General features: G+C 38.7%; 1 protein-coding gene across 1 annotated transcript in view; it reads right to left on the reverse strand.

Annotated features, from left to right (window-relative positions):
* thoc2 (THO complex 2) overlaps positions 1-17,414 on the reverse strand; it is a 139,666-nt gene extending 122,252 nt beyond the window's left edge. The window contains exons 1-3 of the mRNA XM_028815451.2: positions 17,291-17,414; positions 4,042-4,100; positions 57-148 (exon numbers count right to left, since the gene is read on the reverse strand). Of these exons, the coding sequence (XP_028671284.1) occupies positions 57-148; positions 4,042-4,100; positions 17,291-17,355 (216 nt within the window). The 5' untranslated portion in view covers positions 17,356-17,414. The remainder of the gene's footprint in view (positions 1-56; positions 149-4,041; positions 4,101-17,290) is intronic.
* Between the last annotated feature and the right edge of the window lie 1,311 nt (positions 17,415-18,725).

Genomic DNA, 18,725 nt, shown 5'->3' on the forward strand with positions numbered 1-18,725 from the left:
TACTTAGCCATGTTTCAAAGTTCAACAAGCAGTACTAAAATTACTAACAAACTTACCATTACATCAGTTAGTACTGCCGCAACCTGCTCAAGTTTGAGGTTTCCTTTAATGCAATGCCATGTAAGTTCATAAAAGGCTGCTTGGATATCTGGATGGGGGAAAAAAGGCAAACACAAAAATATTCATCACAGAAGTTATTATATCTTTTCATGGGACAACACTGAAGATACAGACAACAATATGGACAAATGTGTCGGTATCCCTACATTTCATTGAAATAGTGCTGTATGCCTATTGAAAAGTGACGAGATAAAAAGCAATTGTCCTGTTTGTACTTGCATTCTTTTGATATGTCATCAAGTAAAGCAAAGCATGTATCAAAGTAAATAAAGTATTGCTTATTCTACAAAAATATTCTAAAATAGCCTTAACACATTTGTAGGTATCCCTAGAACACATCATAAACAACAGGAGTAGAATGGTTTTTCTAACTACCTGTTTTCTTTAATTAGTATCGCACGTCTCCAATCATGCATTCAGTCAATTGACCTATTTAAATAGCAAAAACTAGTCACTCTGCTGTTTGGTATCATCATACATTCCACACTGAACACAGACAAGAGAAAACAAAGGAGAGTGTTGTCCGAGGATATCAGAAACAAAATGCCATTAACAAATTTCTATGTAAAAGTCTATAAGACCATCTCCAAGTAGCTCGATTTTCCTATGTCAACAGCAGCAAATATTAAGAAATTTAAGGTCCATTGGACTGCAGTCAACCTCCCAGGACATGGCTGCAACAGGAAAATCCACACCAGAATGGGCAGAAGACTAGTGAGAATGGGAAACAAAAAACGAGGACAACTTCCAAAGAGATACAAGCTGAACTCCAAGGTCAATGTCCTTGATGTCTGATCATACCATCCATTTCTTTCTGAATTACATTTAGCTCAATAAGATCCAGGAGCGCTCCACTGTTGAAAGAAGAACATAAAAACACTAGACTGGAATTTGCTAAAATGGTTACTGACAAGCCACAATGCTTCTGGAAGAAAATCCTTTGGACAGGTCACTCAGGTCAGGTCAGGGAGAATGTATTGGTACAGTGCGTTGCCACACCCACCACACGACAGAAAACCTTGGAATCCTGGTTGGCAACCCCCCAGGCAGACACGTAGTCCATTCCCACCCTCCAGAAATTACCCTCTATTTTCCGCAGCCAAGTGTTACGTGGGCATCCATTTGGCCTAGTCCAGCCACTTGGGTCCTCAACACATCCTGTTAGCCAGATCACCCTCGAAGAATCACACCACATGGCCATAGCGCTGTAAATGACACTCCCTCACAATGTAGGTAATGTGCCTCATTCAGGACTCCCAAGAGAAATCACTCATTTGACACAAAGTCAAACCAGCGTTACCCAAGGATTCTCTGAAGAGACATAATACCAAAAGAGTCCAGTCTTTGCCTCAGGTCACAGGTTAGCGTCCAGGTCTCACAACCATATAGCAAAACAGGAAGCAGCCAGACTCAAGACTTGAACCTTTGTGCTTTTGCATAGATATTGGGAGCGTCAAACACACACCTTTCCAGCGACCTCATGACAATCGACCGCCTTTGGACAAATGAGACAAAACTAGATCATTTTGGCAAGTCACATCAGTTCTATGTCCACAGATGAAAAAAAAAATGAAGCTTTCAAAAAAAAACCTACTACAAAACACAGGGGAGGCTCAATTAAGCAGGGTGGCTTAAGTCTGTGCAGGGAAGAATGAAGTCAAGACTATCATGACATTCTGGAACGAAACATACTGCCTAGTGTCAGAAAGCTCAGTCAATGTTCATGGATCTTCCAAAAGGATAATAACCAAAAACACATAACAAAAAGCATCCAAGAATGGCAAAGAAAAAAAACATTGGACTATTCTGAAGTGGCCTACTATAATACCAGATTTGAATCCTATCGAACATCGATAGCTAGAGTCAGTATGTTCAGGAACAGTGGGGCCAAACTACCCATCGACAGGTGTAGAAATCACACCGAGAGCTCCACGAACTGCTTGTCTACAGCGACTGCCTCGAAATGTTGTGCAACAAAATATTATTTTAGGGGTCCTACCATTTGTGTCCATGCCATTTTCATCTGTGTTATTATTTGAAATATTTTGTTGCTTCAAAACTCTAAATAAAAGTCTGATTATGACCAAATACAGAATAAGCAATAATGGGTGCTAATTACTTTTGTCAGCAACAATTGTGGGTTCTTTTTTCATGGAGGGGTACCAACACAGTTGTCCATGTCTGTGTGTATGTATGTATATTTTACATACATACAGTATCTCACAAAAGTGAGTACAACCCTCACATTTTTGTAAATATTTTATTATATCTTTTCATGAGACAACACTGAAGATATGACACTTTGAAACAATGTAAAGTAGTCAGTGTACAGCTTGTACAACAGTGTAAATTTGCTATCCCCTCAAAATAACAACACATAGCCATTAATGTCTAAACCGCTGGCAACAAAAGTGAGTACACCCCTAAATGTAAAATGTCCAAATTGTGCCCAATTAGCCATTTTCCCTCCCCAGTGGCATGTGACTCGTTAGTGTTACAAGGTCTCAGGTGTGATTGGGGAGCAGGTATGTTAAATTTGGTGTTATTGCTCTCACACTGGTCACTGGAAGTTCAACATGGCACCTCATGGCAAAGAACTCTCTGAGGATCTGAAAAATAGAACTGTTCTACATAAAGATGGCCTAGGCTATAAGAAGATTGCCAAAACCCTGAAACTGAGCTGCAGCACGGTGGCCAAGACTATACAGCGGTTTAACAGGACAGGTTCCACTCAGAACAGGCCTCTCCATGGTCGACCAAAGAAGTTGAGTGCATGTGCTCAACGTCATATCCAGAGGTTGACTTTTGAAAATAGACATGAGTGCTGCCAGCATTACTGCAGAGGTTGAAGGGGTGGGGGGTCAGCCTATCAGTGCTCAGACCATACGCCGCACACTGCATCAAACTGGTCTGCATGGCTGTCGTCCCAGAAGGAAGCCTCTTCTAAAGATGATGCACAAGAAAGCCCGCAAACAGTTTGCTGAAGACAAGCAGACTAAGGACATGGATTACTGGAACCATGCCCTATGGTCTGATGAGACCAGGATGAACTTATTTGGTTCAGATGGTGTCAAGCGTGTGTGGCGGCAACCAGGTGAGGAGTACAAAGACAAGTTTGTCTTGCCTACAGTCAAGCATGGTGGTGGGAGTGTCATGGTTTGGGGCTGAATGAGTGCTGCCGGCACTGGGGAGCTACAGTTCATTGAGGGAACCATGAATGCCAACATGTTCTGTGACATACTGAAGCACAGCATGATCCCCTCCCTTCAGAAACTGGGCCGCAGGGCAATATTCCAACATGACAACGACCCCAAACACACCTCCAAGACGACCACTACCTTGCTAAAGAAACTGAGGATAAAGGTGATGGACTGGCTAAGCAGGTCTCCAGACCTAATCCCTATTGAGCATCCTCAAACGGAGGGTGGAGGAGCGCAAGGTCTCTAACATCCACCAGCTCCGTGATGTTGTCATGGAGGAGTGGAAGAGGATTCCAGTGGCAACCTGTGAAGATATAGTGAACTCCATGTCCAAGAGAGTTAAGGCAGTGCTGGAAAATAATGGTGGCCACACAAAATATTGACACTTTGGGCACAATGTGGATATTTTTCACTTAGGGGTGTACTCACTTTTGTTGCCAACGGTTTAGACATTAATGGCTGTGTGTTGAGTTATTTTGAGGGGACAGCAAATTTACACTGTTATACAAGCTGTACACTTTACATTGTATCGAAGTGTGTTATCTTCAGTGTTGTCCCATGAAAAGATATAATAAAATATTTACAAAAATGTGAGGGGGTGTACTCACTTTTGTGAGATACTGTACATACACTGTTTTTATCTGTGTATGTATGTGCAGTATATTTTACACATATACACACACATAAACATAAAAGAATAGCAGAATCAAAAATCACTTACCCCTTAGCGCTACATTATCACTGGGCTTACTTTCTGAAAGATTTCGACATAACTGTAAACTAAAAAGAGGGTGTAAAATTAGTTTTACTAAGCAAGTTCCATGGCTGAAAATGAAAACAAACATCAATAAACAATGAAACTTAAGTGCTGAGTAAATCTTAATTATATAAGAGATTCACATCACAAAATGTAGCACAAGACAGAGGGTAAGGAAGACGATCTAATGATGAACTTAAAATGACGCTTTCCTAACAAATCAAAGAAGATTCTACCAGTGACATGTTTGTAATAAACTGACAAAACATGATAAAAAATTTTTACACACTGTTTTCTGGAAAATAGGACCATAAAAAAAGCAAGCAGTAAGATCTACATTACCATACTCTGTTTTTATCTATTGTTTTTAATGTTGTACCTAAAAGAAAAATGCTACAAAGTATTTCACCTCCAATTCCTCTGATAAACAATACAACAAATCTCATTAAATACAGTGCATCCAGAAAGTATTCACAGCGCATCACTTTTTCCACATTTTGTTATGTTACAGCCTTATTCCAAAATGGATTAAATTCATTTGTTTCCTAAGAATTCTACACACAACACCCCATAATGACAACGTGAAAAAAGTTTACTTGAGGTTTTTGCAAATTTATTAAAAATAAAAAAATTGAGAAAGCACATGTACATAAGTATTCACAGCCTTTGCCATGAAGCTCAAAATTGAGCTCAGGTGCATCCCGTTTCCCCTGATCATCCTTGAGATGTTTCTGCAGCTTAACTGGAGTCCACCTGTGGTAAATTCAGTTGACTGGACATGATTTGGAAAGGCACACACAGTTGACAGTTCATGTCAGAGCACAAACCAAGCATGAAGTCAAAGGAATTGTCTGTAGACCTCCGAGACAGGATTGTCTCGAGGCACAAATCTGGGGAAGGTTACAGAAAAATTTCTGCTGCTTTGAAGGTCCCAATGAGCACAGTGGCCTCCATCATCCTTAAGTGGAAGAAGTTCGAAACCACCAGGACTCTTCCTAGAGCTGGCCGGCCATCTAAACTGAGCGATCGGGGGAGAAGGGCCTTAGTCAAGGAGGTGACCAAGAACCCGATGGTCACTGTCAGAGCTCCAGAGGTCATCTGTGGAGAGAGGAGAACCTTCCAGAAGGACAACCATCTCTGCAGCAATCCACCAATCAGGCCTGTATGGTAGAGTGGCCAGACGGAAGCCACTCCTTAGTAAAAGGCACATGGCAGCCCGCCTGGAGTTTGCCAAAAGACACCTGAAGGACTCTCAGACCATGAGAAAGAAAATTATCTGGTCTGATGAGACAAAGATTGAACTCTTTGGTGTGAATGCCAGGCATCACATTTGGGGGAAACCTGGCACCATCCCTACAGTGAAGCATGGTGGTGGCAGCATCATGCTGTGGGGATGTTTTTCAGCGGCAGGGACTGGGAGACTATTCAGGATAAAGGGAAAGATGACTGCAGCAATGTACAGAGACATCCTGGATGAAAACCTGCTCCAGAGCGCTCTTGACCTCAGACTGGGGCGACGGTTCATCTTTCAGCAGAACAACGACCCTAAGCACACAGCCAAGATATCAAAGGAGTGGCTTCAGGACAACTCTGTGAATGTCCTTGAGTGGCCCAGCCAGAGCCCAGACTTGAATCCAATTGAACATCTCTGGAGAGATCTTAAAATGGCTGAGCACCGACGCTTCCCATCCAACCTGATGGAGCTTGAGAGGTGCTGCAAAGAGGAATGAGCGAAACTGGCCAAGTATAGGTGTGCCAAACCTGTGGCATCATATTCAAAAAGACTTGAGGCTGAAATTGCTGCCAAAGGTGCATCGACAAAGTATTGAGCAAAGGCTGTGAATACTTATGTACATGTGATTTCTCAGTTTTTTTATTTTTAATAAATTTGCAAAAACCTCAAGTAAACTTTATTCACGTGTTCATTATGGGGTGTTGTGTGTAGAATTCTGAAGAAAAAAATGAATTTAATCCATTTTGGAATAAGGCTGTAACATAAAATGTGGAAAAAGTGATGCACTATGAATACTTTTTGGATGCACTGTAAATAAAAAAAAATTGATATTTAAAAACTTCTTTTTTTTTTTTTTTTTTTTGCACAAAAGTTTCCATATGACCAGACTCAAAACAAGGACTGAGATGACACGATACCACTAGGGGTGTCAATATCAGATTAAGGCTTGAATATACTGATTAAAAATAATTAAATACTGTTAAGTATTCAAAGATGGATTAAACATTCTAGGTTCTGCAAACACACTTGTATCATATGTGATTTTTTTTTGCGATGACAGCAAAGCATAACGAAGCTTATGACAGTTGTTTTAATAATAAAAAAAAAACACACACCACACACACATAACAAAAACAGCTACAACCTTCAAATGTAATGACACCTTCATACAAACAGGATTGTCAGCAGAAATAAAGTGATGTAATCAAAGTAAAAAGTGATTACTGCACACAAAATAGCTTGCAACTGCTCACAGATGTTAACCACAATGTAAAAAAAGGTGTACAGAACCAGATATTTCTCAGCAATGGATGCCAGTTAAGTGTTCTGGACTGGAACAGGCAAATAATGAATAACAGACAACACTAAACTCAGTTTCTCTTTAATCCCCTTTAACAATTACAGAAAAAAAATGTAATACAGATGAGCAGAATATTCTAATTGCTAAATGTCTTTTTATATTTATACTATTATTCCTATTTTTACATTAAGATTTATGAATCACTCCTGCGGTGGGTTGGCACCCTGCCCAGGATTGGTTCCTGCCTTGTGCCCTGTGTTGGCTGGGATTGGCTCCAGCAGACCCCCGTGACCCTGTGTTCAGACTCAGCAGGTTGGAAAATGGATGGATATTTATGAATCACGCACTTTTGCATAGAAGATGCATAGGACACAACCTTTCACAAAAAAAAAAATCGTCTTATTGGACAATATCAAAGAGAACAAAGCCAAGGATATTTCATACTGACTGTAATGCACATAATAAATACATCACAAAATTAAGCAAAGAATCCAATGGTTAGACACGCAAATCAGATGTCCTTGTCATATTATATATAATATGCTAGCTATATCGATGTACATTTATACGATAATCAATATATTAAAGTATATTTTGTCATTTGTTACTCCTCCGGTACCAAAAAAGCTACTACATATTAAAATGCTAAAAGATTTTTTAAGGGGTCAAGGGGGGAAACACACAGTTTCTAGGTTAAGCAAGTTATGTAATAAATGAAAGTAACAATTCTGCCTAAGTAACAAAAGGCTGCTAAATACTCGATAAAGATGGAATGAGTTTTCTGCTTCTGACCAGTGAATAGCCTGAAACATTAAAATTTTAAGATTACTTTTACTTTTTGGAGAATTATTTGATTAAGCTATTGTTAGAGATAAATACAAATCAAAAAAAGGGTGGAAATATAAGTTCTAAAATAATCCAGGCAGAAAATTACAAAGTAGCATGCATGATATTGGGAAACAGATCTACAAAGTATTGGTCATCACACATGGTGTGAAAATAAATGTACATAAAGAAACAATCATTTACACTATCAACACAATAATGAACAAATACACTTGTACTCTGCAGAAACACACACTGAAATACTTTATATCCATATTACTAACCGAGAATGATAAACCGGATATGGACGCAGGTACATGGCATGCCCATGGATGCAGGAGACATAGTGCGCAGGCGCCGACAGCGAGCGAAGTCTGATCCACCGAGAACGAAGGAGTCACAGCTCAATAATGAAGGAGCTCAGCTAACGTAAATAAGAAATGAGGCAACGCGCCCATAGGTAACGACACAGCCACAAAATAAAGAGGATACACCACCAAAACCGAAAGAACTCAACTAACGGAAATACGAAATAAAGCAACGAGCACAGACAATACGGAACCTTAACCGTCCACACTACACAGCATAGTCACACCCGACATAGTACGGAAGGTGCGTGCGCCTACAACGCGCATCTAACACACCGCAGGCAGACCCCCCAAGATGGTACAGAAGCCCCAGAGATACAGACTCCACAGCATATGTGACTCACATTACAGTAATACAATAATATGAGTACTCACAGACAAAACAAACACAACAGGCTTTGGCGTCCCGCCCCACAATCAAACCGGAGAGAGTACGGCGTCCCCAAACGTCCACAAAACACAGCATAGTCAAACCCGAGATAGTACGGAGGGCGCATGCGCCTACAACGACTACCACATGAAACACACACACGGCACCGGAGGTATAATATTAACTCAACTAACATAAATAAGCGCCTACAACGCGTCACGGCTCAAAAACAAAGGAGCTCAACTAACGTAAATAAGAAATGAGGCAACGCGCCCATAGGTAACGACACAGCCACACAAAAAAGAGGATTCAGCCCCCTGCCCCAAAGTGAAACGGGAAAATGTACGGAATCCACAAAGGTCCACCATACACAGCATAATAGTACGGAAGGCGCGAGTTAGTACGAGAGCCGAAGGCGCCTACAACGCGTAATAAGAATAAACGAACGCTGCGTTTTAAACGTGCGTCATCCTCACACGACCAAACTGTAATAAGAATAAACAAACGCTCCGTATTGAACGTACGTCATCCTCACACGTCCAAACTATACAGCATAAGTGAATCACATTACAGTGATGCATTATTAACAGTATAACCACAGAAAACGCTCCGTATTAACAGTAAGTGCAATTATTCATATTACTAACGGTAAACAACGGAGAACTAATGGAGTCACGATCACGGCTCCAAAACTATACAGCTCCACAGGCGCCTACAACACGCGTCTGAAACTGCAGAAGCAAAGCAGGTACGCATTCTGTAATGAGTCCACTATTAGTGAACATTCATTAGGAGTAATGAATATACTTCCTTTGTTCGTCATCTACACCTTTACTCTCCAATATATCTCATACATTCATCAATGTATTTCAGTTTACCCAACACCGGGGGTAGGCGAGCGAAGCGAGCAGGGGGCAGAGCCCCCTTGTTGTTACTAATCTATAAAGGTATCTAGCACATCATTTTTACTAAAATAAAACCTATTCAAATAAATGAGTTCTATGTTTATTGATATTTCTAAATATTTTTTAAAACACTGAAACCTAAAACAGAAAAACACAAATATGAGTGAAAATCTGAGAAAACAAATACTGTACTGAAAATTAAAACAAAGTTCTTATAGACCATAATAGGAAAATTGCTACAATAAACATCTGCCATTACAATAATGTAGCAAATTACTTTACAGTGCACAATAACCATTGTGCATTTTACCTTTATTATATACAACTACTAAAATAATGATTAAAGAAGAAACTGAGCCCTTCAAGGATTCCACAGGGAAAGACATGCTGTTGGTATCGTCACCATGACAGCACCATTAAACAGAATGTGGATATCACTGAACTCAAATGCAAGACTCCCCAAAGGAAAAAATAGTACACTGAGGAAATAGAATGCACAGGAAAAATGGTCCTTAACAGGATTTCTTAAATGAATGTAGAGCACTCTGTAAGGCAATAAACAATCCCTTTAAAAAATATTTTTTCAGATTAATGTTATATGTACTGAAATGGAATGCCACATATCTAATTACAGTTTCAGCTGCCAAAACTGTTTTAATGTGCAAGAATACTTTATTAATTGTTGTTTTTCCATAGATTCACAATGATGACTTAAAACACAGAGTGTCTGTAAAAATAATGAATATAACACAACTAAATATAGAATCAATATATAATCTAAAAGTTTTGATCAACCTCTTATTATTTTCTCATATTAGATTTCAAAAGTAAAAAATATTAGGCTAGGAGAACTAAAAACAGAACCTGGTTAGAACAAAAATCTGCAGCCACAAGCTGTGCATAACATTCAAAACCTAAAGTTAACAATTTTAGGTTACAGTGTCCATCTTTAAGCCTGTTAAATTTGGTTCTCTTTTTTTTTTTAGGTAAAACATCAGGCCCCTATAAAAATGACAATTCCTATAAAAGAACGGTTCTTCAGTGACACAAGCAAAGACATCCATTTTGTTTGAAAGAAGATCAAAAGTATTCTGTACAAAAGTTACAGAATGGCACAGAAAATAAAAACAACATTGACAGTACCAGATAAATTCTGTTAAAGCAAAGAAATAACCCACGAACAGTCCAGGGAAATGCTAATAATTATTAATTTAACAATAAAGTGTTTGTTTGTAAAAGAATATGGGGGTACAAAATACAAGAGAAAAAAATTCTGAACATAATAATAAATTTTATTTATAAAAGCATAATGCAGTTCACTCCACATGTCGGTCGCATAACAGATAATATCAAATCACTTCTGTTATCACAGGAAAAACAGTACTCAGCTATCATAAAGCCACAGTATCACTCAGATCCAAGCATGAAGAACATCTACTTAATTTTGAAAATGTCACAGACAGATTGTCATAACTTAAAAGTAATTTTTTGTTTTTCCTTCACTGCTTCAATGTTTGGCTTGAAACTTGACTGCATTCACTACAGTGTGGACATGCCGTAATTGAAATCAAATATTACTTATAGATTTACATGGTCATTATTGTACAGAATATAGTGAAATTCATACTTGCTCATGCTAATCAGCATGCAACAAGCATTTACTTTCTAGCATCATGATTAGTGAGTATACTACAGTTAGGTCCATAAATATTTGGACAGAGACAACTTTTTTCTAATTTTGGTTCTGTACATTACCACAATGAATTTTAAATGAAACAACTCAGATGCAGTTGAAGTGCAGACTTTCAGCTTTAATTCAGTGGAGTGAACAAAACGATTGCATAAAAATGTGAGGCAACTAAAGCATTTTTTAAACACAATCCCTTCATTTCAGGGGCTCAAAAGTATTTGGACAAATTAAATAACTGGAAATAAAATGTTCATTTCTAATACTTGGTTGAAAACCCTTTGCTGGCAATACAGCCTGAAGTCTGGAACTCATGGAGATCACCAGATGCTTGGTTTCCTCCTTTTTAATGCTCTGCCAGGCCTTTACTGCAGCGGCTTTCAGTTGCTTTTTATTTGTGGGCCCTTCTGTTCGAAGTTTAGTCTTCAACAAGTGAAATGCATGCTCAATTGGGTTAAGATCAGGTGACTGACTTGGCCATTCAAGAATTTTCCACTTCTTTGCTTTAATAAAATCCTGGGTTACTTTGGCTGTATGTTTTGGGTCATTGTCCATCTGTATCATGAAACACCGCCCAATCAATTTGACTGCATTTAGCTGGATTTGAGCAGACAGTATGTCTCTGAACACTTCAGAATTCATTCGGCTGCTTCTGTCCTGTGTCACATCATCAATAAACACTAGTGTCCCAGTGCCACTGGCAGCCATGCACGCCCTCAAGCCATCACACTGATCCACCGTGTTTTACAGATAATGTGGTATGCTTTGGATAATGAGCTGTTCCACACCTTCTCCATACTTTTTTCTTGCCATCATTCTGATAGAGGTTGATCTTGGTTTCATCTGTTCAAAGAATGTTTTTCCAGAACTGTGCTGGCTTTTTTAGATGTTCTTTAGCAAAGTCCAATCTAGCCTTTCTATTCTTGAGGCTTATGAGTGGCTTGCACCTTGCAGTGCACCCTCCGTATTTACTTTCATGCAGTCTTCTCTTTATGGTAGACTTGGATATCGATATGCCTACCCCCTGGAGAGTGTTGTTCACTTGGTTGGCTGTTGTGAAGGGGTTTCTCTTCACCATGGAAATGATTCTGCGATCATCCACCACTGCTGTCTTCTGTGGATCTTCAGGTCTTTTTGTGTTGCCAAGTTCACCAGTGCTTGCTTTCTTTCTCAGGATGTACCAAACTGTAGATTTTGCCACTCGTAATATTGTAGCAATTTCTCAGATGGGTTTTTTCTGTTTTAGCAGCTTAAGGATGGCTTCTTTTACCTGCACGGAGAGATCCTTTGACTGGATGTTGTCTGTTCACAGCAAAATATTCCACATGCAAGCACCACACCTCAAATCAACTCCAGTCCTTTTATCTGCTTAATTGATAATGACATAACGACGGACTTGCCCACACCTGCCCATGAAATATCCTTTGAGTCAATTGTCCAATTACTTTTGAGCCCCTGAAATGAATGGATTGTGTTAAAAAATGCTTTAGTTGCCTCACATTTTTATGCAATCGTTTTGTTCACCCCACTGAATTAAAGCTGACAGTCTACACTTCAAAAGCATCTGAGTTGTTTCATTTAAAATTCATTGTGGTAATGTACAGAACTAAAATTCCATCCATTATCAAAATATATTCCTAGTTTGGTGCCCAATAGGCTAAACGTAAGAAGTGTTTCGCCTTCCATTTAAATTAATGACAGCTGCAGAGATTGAAATTTATGTAAAGGTTTTGCGGTGCACAAATATAAACGTAATTAACAAATCACATTTTAAAACTCCTGAAAAAAAATATTACTTTTCTTACTGGTCTTCTTCACAGCAATAGTTGAGGTTACTCTGAAAAATAGACTTTTTAAATATAAGGAAATGCATATACAGTGGGGCAAAAAAGTATTCAGTCAGCCACCAATTGTGCAAGTTCTCCCACTTAAAAAGATGAGAGAGACCTGTAATTTTCATCATAGGTATACCTCAACTATGAGAGACAAAATGAGGGAAGAAAAAAATCCACAAAAATCACATGGTCTGATTTTTGAATAATTTATTTGCAAATTAGGGTGGAAAATAAGTATTTGGTCAATAACAAAAGTTCATCTCAATACTTTGTTATATACCCTTTGTTGGCAATGACAGAGGTTAGACGTTTTCTGTAAGTCTTCACAAGGTTTTCACACACTGTTGCTGGTATTTTGGCCCATTCCTCCATGCAGATCTCCTCTAGAGTAGTGATGTTTTGGGGTTGTCGCATAGCAACATGGACTTTCATCTCCCTCCAAAGATTTTCTATGGGGTTGAGATCTGGAGACTGGCTAGGCCACTCCAGGACCTTGAAATGCTTCTTACGAAGCCACTCCTTCGTTACCCGGGCGGTGTGTTTGGGATCATTGTCATGCTGAAAGACCCAGCCACGTTTCATCTTCAATGCCCTTGATGATGGAAGGTTTTCACTCAAAATCTGACGATACATGGCCCTATTCATTCTTTCCTTTACATGGATCAGTCATCCTGGTCCCTTTGCAGAAAATCAGCCCCAAAGCATGATGTTTCCACCCCCATGCTTTACAGTAGGTATGGTGTTCTTTGGATGCAACTCAGCATTCTTTCTCCTCCAAACACGACGAGTAGAGTTTTTACCAAAAAGTTCTATTTTGGTTTCATCTGACCATATGACATCCTCCCAATCCTCTTCTGGATCATCCAAATGCTCTCTAGCAAACTTCAGACGGGCCTGCACATGTACTGGCTTAAGCAGGGGGACACGTCTGGCACTGCAGGATTTGAGTCCCTGGCGGCGTAGTGTGTTACTGATGGTAGCCTTTGTTACTTTGGTCCCAGCTCTCTGCAGGTCATTCACTAGGTCCCCCGTGTGGTTCTGGGATTTTTGCTCACCATTCTTGTTATCATTTTGACCCCACGGGGTGAGATCTTGTGTGGAGCCCCAGATCGAGGGAGATTATCAGTGGTCTTGTATGTCTTCCATTTTTTAATAATTGCTCCCACAGTTGATTTCTTCACACCAAGCTGCTTACCTATTGCAGATTCAGTCTTTCTAGCCTGGTGCAGGTCTACAATTTTGTTTCTGGTGTCAGCTTTGACAGTTCTTTGGTCTTGGCCATAGAGGAGTTTGGAGTGTGACTGTTTGAGGTTGTGGACAGGTGTCTTTTATATTGATAATGAGTTCAAACAGGTGCCAATAATACAGGTAACGAGTGGAGGACAGAGGAGCCTCTTACAGAAGAAGTTACAGGTCTGTGAGAGCCAGAAATCTTGCTTGTTTGTAGGTGACCAAATACTTCTTTTCCACCATAATTTGCAAATAAATTATTTAAAAATCAGACAATGTGATTTTCTGGATTTTTTTTATCATTTTGTCTCTCATAGTTGAGGTATACCTATGATGAAAATTACAGGCCACTCTCATCTTTTTAAGTGGGAGAACTTGCGCAATTGGTGGCTGACTGAATACTTTTTTGCCCCACTGTATTTTAAATGATTATTTGATAATAAAAACACATAGAATTGGAAAAATGTAACAAAGTCATGCTCATTTTTATTTTGTAAACAAACAGCATTCAAGGAAAACAAAAAATGGAACCTGAAATTAGAACTTCCCTGTTGATGCAACAGTAAATGTCCTACAATTCACTCATACCCCTTACATATATAAAATGACCTAGTAAAATGTATTCACAGTTTGGCGTACAGGTATTTGTTTTTAAATGCTTCTCACTAAAATCTTTTACACTTCAGTAGTGGAATACCAACTAAGATGTTTAAATCACACAAAGACATCAGCAAATCAGTTATTTTTTTTCTCTATCTCCATTTCAAAAAGGATTGATGACTTCTGAAATACATTAAGAAATGGTTAAGGATGTGTACATTCCACATATTTATATGTGCATGCATACAGCATGACCATTTTGTCTCTTATTCCCGATTTATTTAATAACGTTTCATTTCCATTTTTGTGATGTACGTACACATAATTTTAACCATTATATGCAGAGGTCAGAGCTGGACCTACAGAGTAGGATTTTAAAGCAAACAGTTTGCACAGGCATTCCAACTTCTGTGAATTACTTAAAATCCCTCTGTCTGTCTTAAAGCGGAGTTGGAACAGACTGGGTTACTACACTTTCTGAATTACTACTAATGGCAAGAAAACAGCAAATAATAAATTAAATGACACAGAGCATTATTAGCCTCAAAAGTGTAGGTCTTCCATTTACATAAAGTACAAAAAAAAATCATGCAAGTTGGTGACTCTCAGAAACTTGCTTTCTGATTGGGTTGTGACATTGATGAGGAAGAGATCTGGCAAACCCAGAGTTCCTTCCAGTTTCCAATTGCCTAAACTAATAATATACTGTCTCACTTAATTTGTTAATTTCCATAGTAGTACTTCAGACTGTTCAAACTCTGCTTTAAGACAGACAGACAGAGGGTTTTTAAGTAATCCACAGAAGTGGGGTTCCTGTGCTAATTAATTGTTTGTTTCAACTTGCAAGGCTTAATTTACTTTAATTGCTGCAAAACATCTGTGGGTTGTAACCTATTGCTTCCTGAAGAAGACCCATTTATGTATTTTCAATTTCCTTTTTTCAGTCTTTGCTAACCTATACTTTAAATTGAAATCTATGGAAGGTTAGTGTTTACCTTTTCACCATTTTAGGCCATTCATTTCATTTCAACTGATTAAATATGAAGAAAATCTGGGAAAACTGAGGTGTTCAAAAACATTTGACTGGAAGTGTTTATGTGCACATTCACAAGAGGAGAAGGACCTCACGCTGTCCTTTTATTGCATTGTAACCCAGTCTACCATTACTTTAAGCTTCAATGTCAAATTTAGTGGTCTGACAAATCAAAATTATAAATAATTCCAGCAAATTACCAAAAATATAGCTAAAGTTATTAGGGTCGACATAAATGATTTGGTGAGTGTGTGTCAGAAGGCAATGCTGAAAAAATTGTGAATCATTTCAACTGATGACTGACACTCATTACATGCAGAAATTAACTTGAGTCGATAAGGGAAGACTGAGTTTCAAAACCTAAACAAAACTGCTCCAGAAATGCCTTTCTTCTCAGTGCCCAACAACTTTTTAATACTTCTAGAAATTGTTAGCAAAAAATCACTTTTTTAAAATGATGTTACTATTTTAGAATTTGTGCGTTTGCCTCTCTTGTCACCGTTTTATTTCATTTCTGTGACTGGTTACAACTGAGAAAGCAAATTTCATGTTTTCTTGGGTTAACATGACTAAATAAAAAACTAGAACCTAAAATTAAACTGAAGGCAATGGTTTAAAAACAGTTGAAAACTGGGGGAAAACTATCTGCACTTAAATATTCTGGGACGATAACGATCTTAAATAAAAAAAACCTAAAGCAAAGGTGTGACACGTTCGGCTGACCAGTAAGATTGAAGGACGAGACATAAACGTTGAAGTGCTGCTCTGTTCGTGAACACGATGGCGCCGAGTTTAGTATTGTAGCCTGACACGCTCGGAAGTCTCGAGTTGGACTCTTGATCTGATCCCCTGTACAATTAGCTCACATATTCTAGGAGAACCCGATGATTTGTCTGGGTACTCTCAAACAACTAGAATTTATACCTTTTAGAATTATCGGAAAATTACACTGTGTATGCGACCTTAAAGTAGAAAAGACGATAACACAAAATGGATGGATAATGCAACACCACCACATGGAGGCCGATTCAGATTCTATAGTGGTGAAAGAACCCTAAAGCAAGCATTACAGAGGTTAAATTTACATTTATTTATTTGGACGACGCCTTTATTCAAAGGACTTCTGAGATACACTTATTTTCTTTTTCCAATTAAAGCGATATGCTCAGGGTCACACAGTGTCAGTGGCGGGATTTAAGCCCACAATCTCGGGGTTTAAATCCAAAGCCTTAACCACTGCGCCACACTACCTGCCAATTTAACTAAGGGTCATTGCATTAAATGCATTTTTATGCAACGAAAAAAGAAAACCATTCTTTAAACATCGCATAAATAATAATGCATAAAAAATACAGTGAACGTATATATCATCGGCATATAAAGACAAGTAGGCTACAGCTACTAGTTCAAACAATGATAAATCCAAAGAGTTTGATTCTTAGTGTGCAGAACACGCAAATAATAATTTTTTTTTTTTTTATCGACGAGAAGACGAAATGGGGGGTAATCAAGAAAGTGTAGCTCTTATCAAAGTATAAAATAAGTACGTAAACGCGACCAAAGGCACATCCACGTCAAGGCAGGTCCTGTGCAGATTCTATCTGGATAATCTCACTAAATGCGGGGCTGCTCAAGCTTGACTCCCGCGGCCGGTTGTCCGCCCTCGGCCCTCGCCGTCACCTCCCGGAGCTTTGACGCCGCAAAAAATCATAAATAATAAAGTGCATGGATCGGCTTCACATCAAAAGTAAAACTAACCCATTTAATCATATCTCACTGCCCTAAACAGATCCACGAGTCTAATGATCCGACAAATTCCAACTTACAATTCACTGCGCCCCGATTTTTCCCAGTTTCTCATCCAATCAGCAGGGAACACCAACGCCGCCATCTTTCCCACTCTCTTTGCACATTAGCCCGGATGTTTAGCACAAAGCGCCGGGTCAAAGGGTGTGTACTGTTGCCTGTCGGGAAATTCTGGGCGGAGTCGGTCTCTAGGGGACACTGACGTCATTGACATCGATGGACCGTCATGTGTTTCGAAACATTTTATATTTATATGACTTTTTAAAAGATGACGGTTTGATTTATCTTGTTGATTTTTAAAAGTTTTTGATACGCTGGATAATACGTTTATATTCAAATATTAAGGCGTGCTCTTTATTTCAAAATGTTGTTTGGACACTTCATAAGGGCTGTAGTACTTTTAAGATCAGAAGGAATATCTCTTAAGGTTTATAAGAAGCAGTAGTATTTCTCCACTTTTAATTTATTAAGTGCTTCATAATAATACCTTAATAAATGGTATGTATATTTGGGTAGAGAAATTAGTAAACTTGTAGAAGATACAACTGTATTCTTCAAATATAAAGGCGAGGGTGTTAAAGTACTGCAGTTTAATGTTTAAGGGTGCTTGTGCAAAGGTGTTTTACAATGTATTAGACCTATTCTTAAATATGAAGAAAAATAAAGTAAAATTTTTACTTTGAATATTTTGATATTTAAAGAATATGTAATATCCCAGTAAGTTAAACTGTAAATATACAGTACTGATCAAAATTAGAGAACAATATATGAACACTTGCTTTTTCTGAAATATTGTTAATCTTAATTGCACAAAATTTGAAGGAATATTAGCTGCGGGTATATCACTGTTCTACTAGCATGTTTTACAAAATAATCAAGGTACTTCAACAAAAACCTTTTGTTCAGTGGAAAACAGCAATCAAAATTAGAGAACAGTACCCATTGTAGCAGGAGGGAACATTACAACTAACCTTTTTGGAGGCTTGCAGCTTTCAGTAAATAGCAGGAAGTGTAGAGGTCCTTGCTTTGAATTTCTTCAGCACATCTGCACCCTCAGGATATCACTAATTTCGCACACTGCTCTGATTTGATCTCGGTCCACTCTTCTTTCAGCCTCTTCCACAATTCGTTAACTGTGGTGGGTTTCTTAGCCATAACTTTGTCACCAAGGATTTTCCAGAGATTCTTAATTGGGTTTATATCTGGACAGGCCATTTCATTATTTCAATGTTGTTAAGGTCAAGGAACTTCTTTACCTGTTTGCAGTGCAATAGGGGGCATTGTCTTGCATGAGAATTTCGGTTTGATTGGGAGATACTCACAGGGAAGGAACTGCATGTTGCTGAATGAGGTTCTGATAAACATTTGCAGTCACCCTGCCATGTAGCTGTATAAGAGCTGCCACAGAAAACATTCCGCAAACCATGAAGCTTCCTCCTCCAAGATTAAATGACT

The sequence above is a fragment of the Erpetoichthys calabaricus genome, chromosome 12 (assembly GCF_900747795.2).
Source record: "Erpetoichthys calabaricus chromosome 12, fErpCal1.3, whole genome shotgun sequence".
Classification (NCBI taxonomy): Eukaryota; Metazoa; Chordata; class Cladistia; order Polypteriformes; family Polypteridae; genus Erpetoichthys; species Erpetoichthys calabaricus.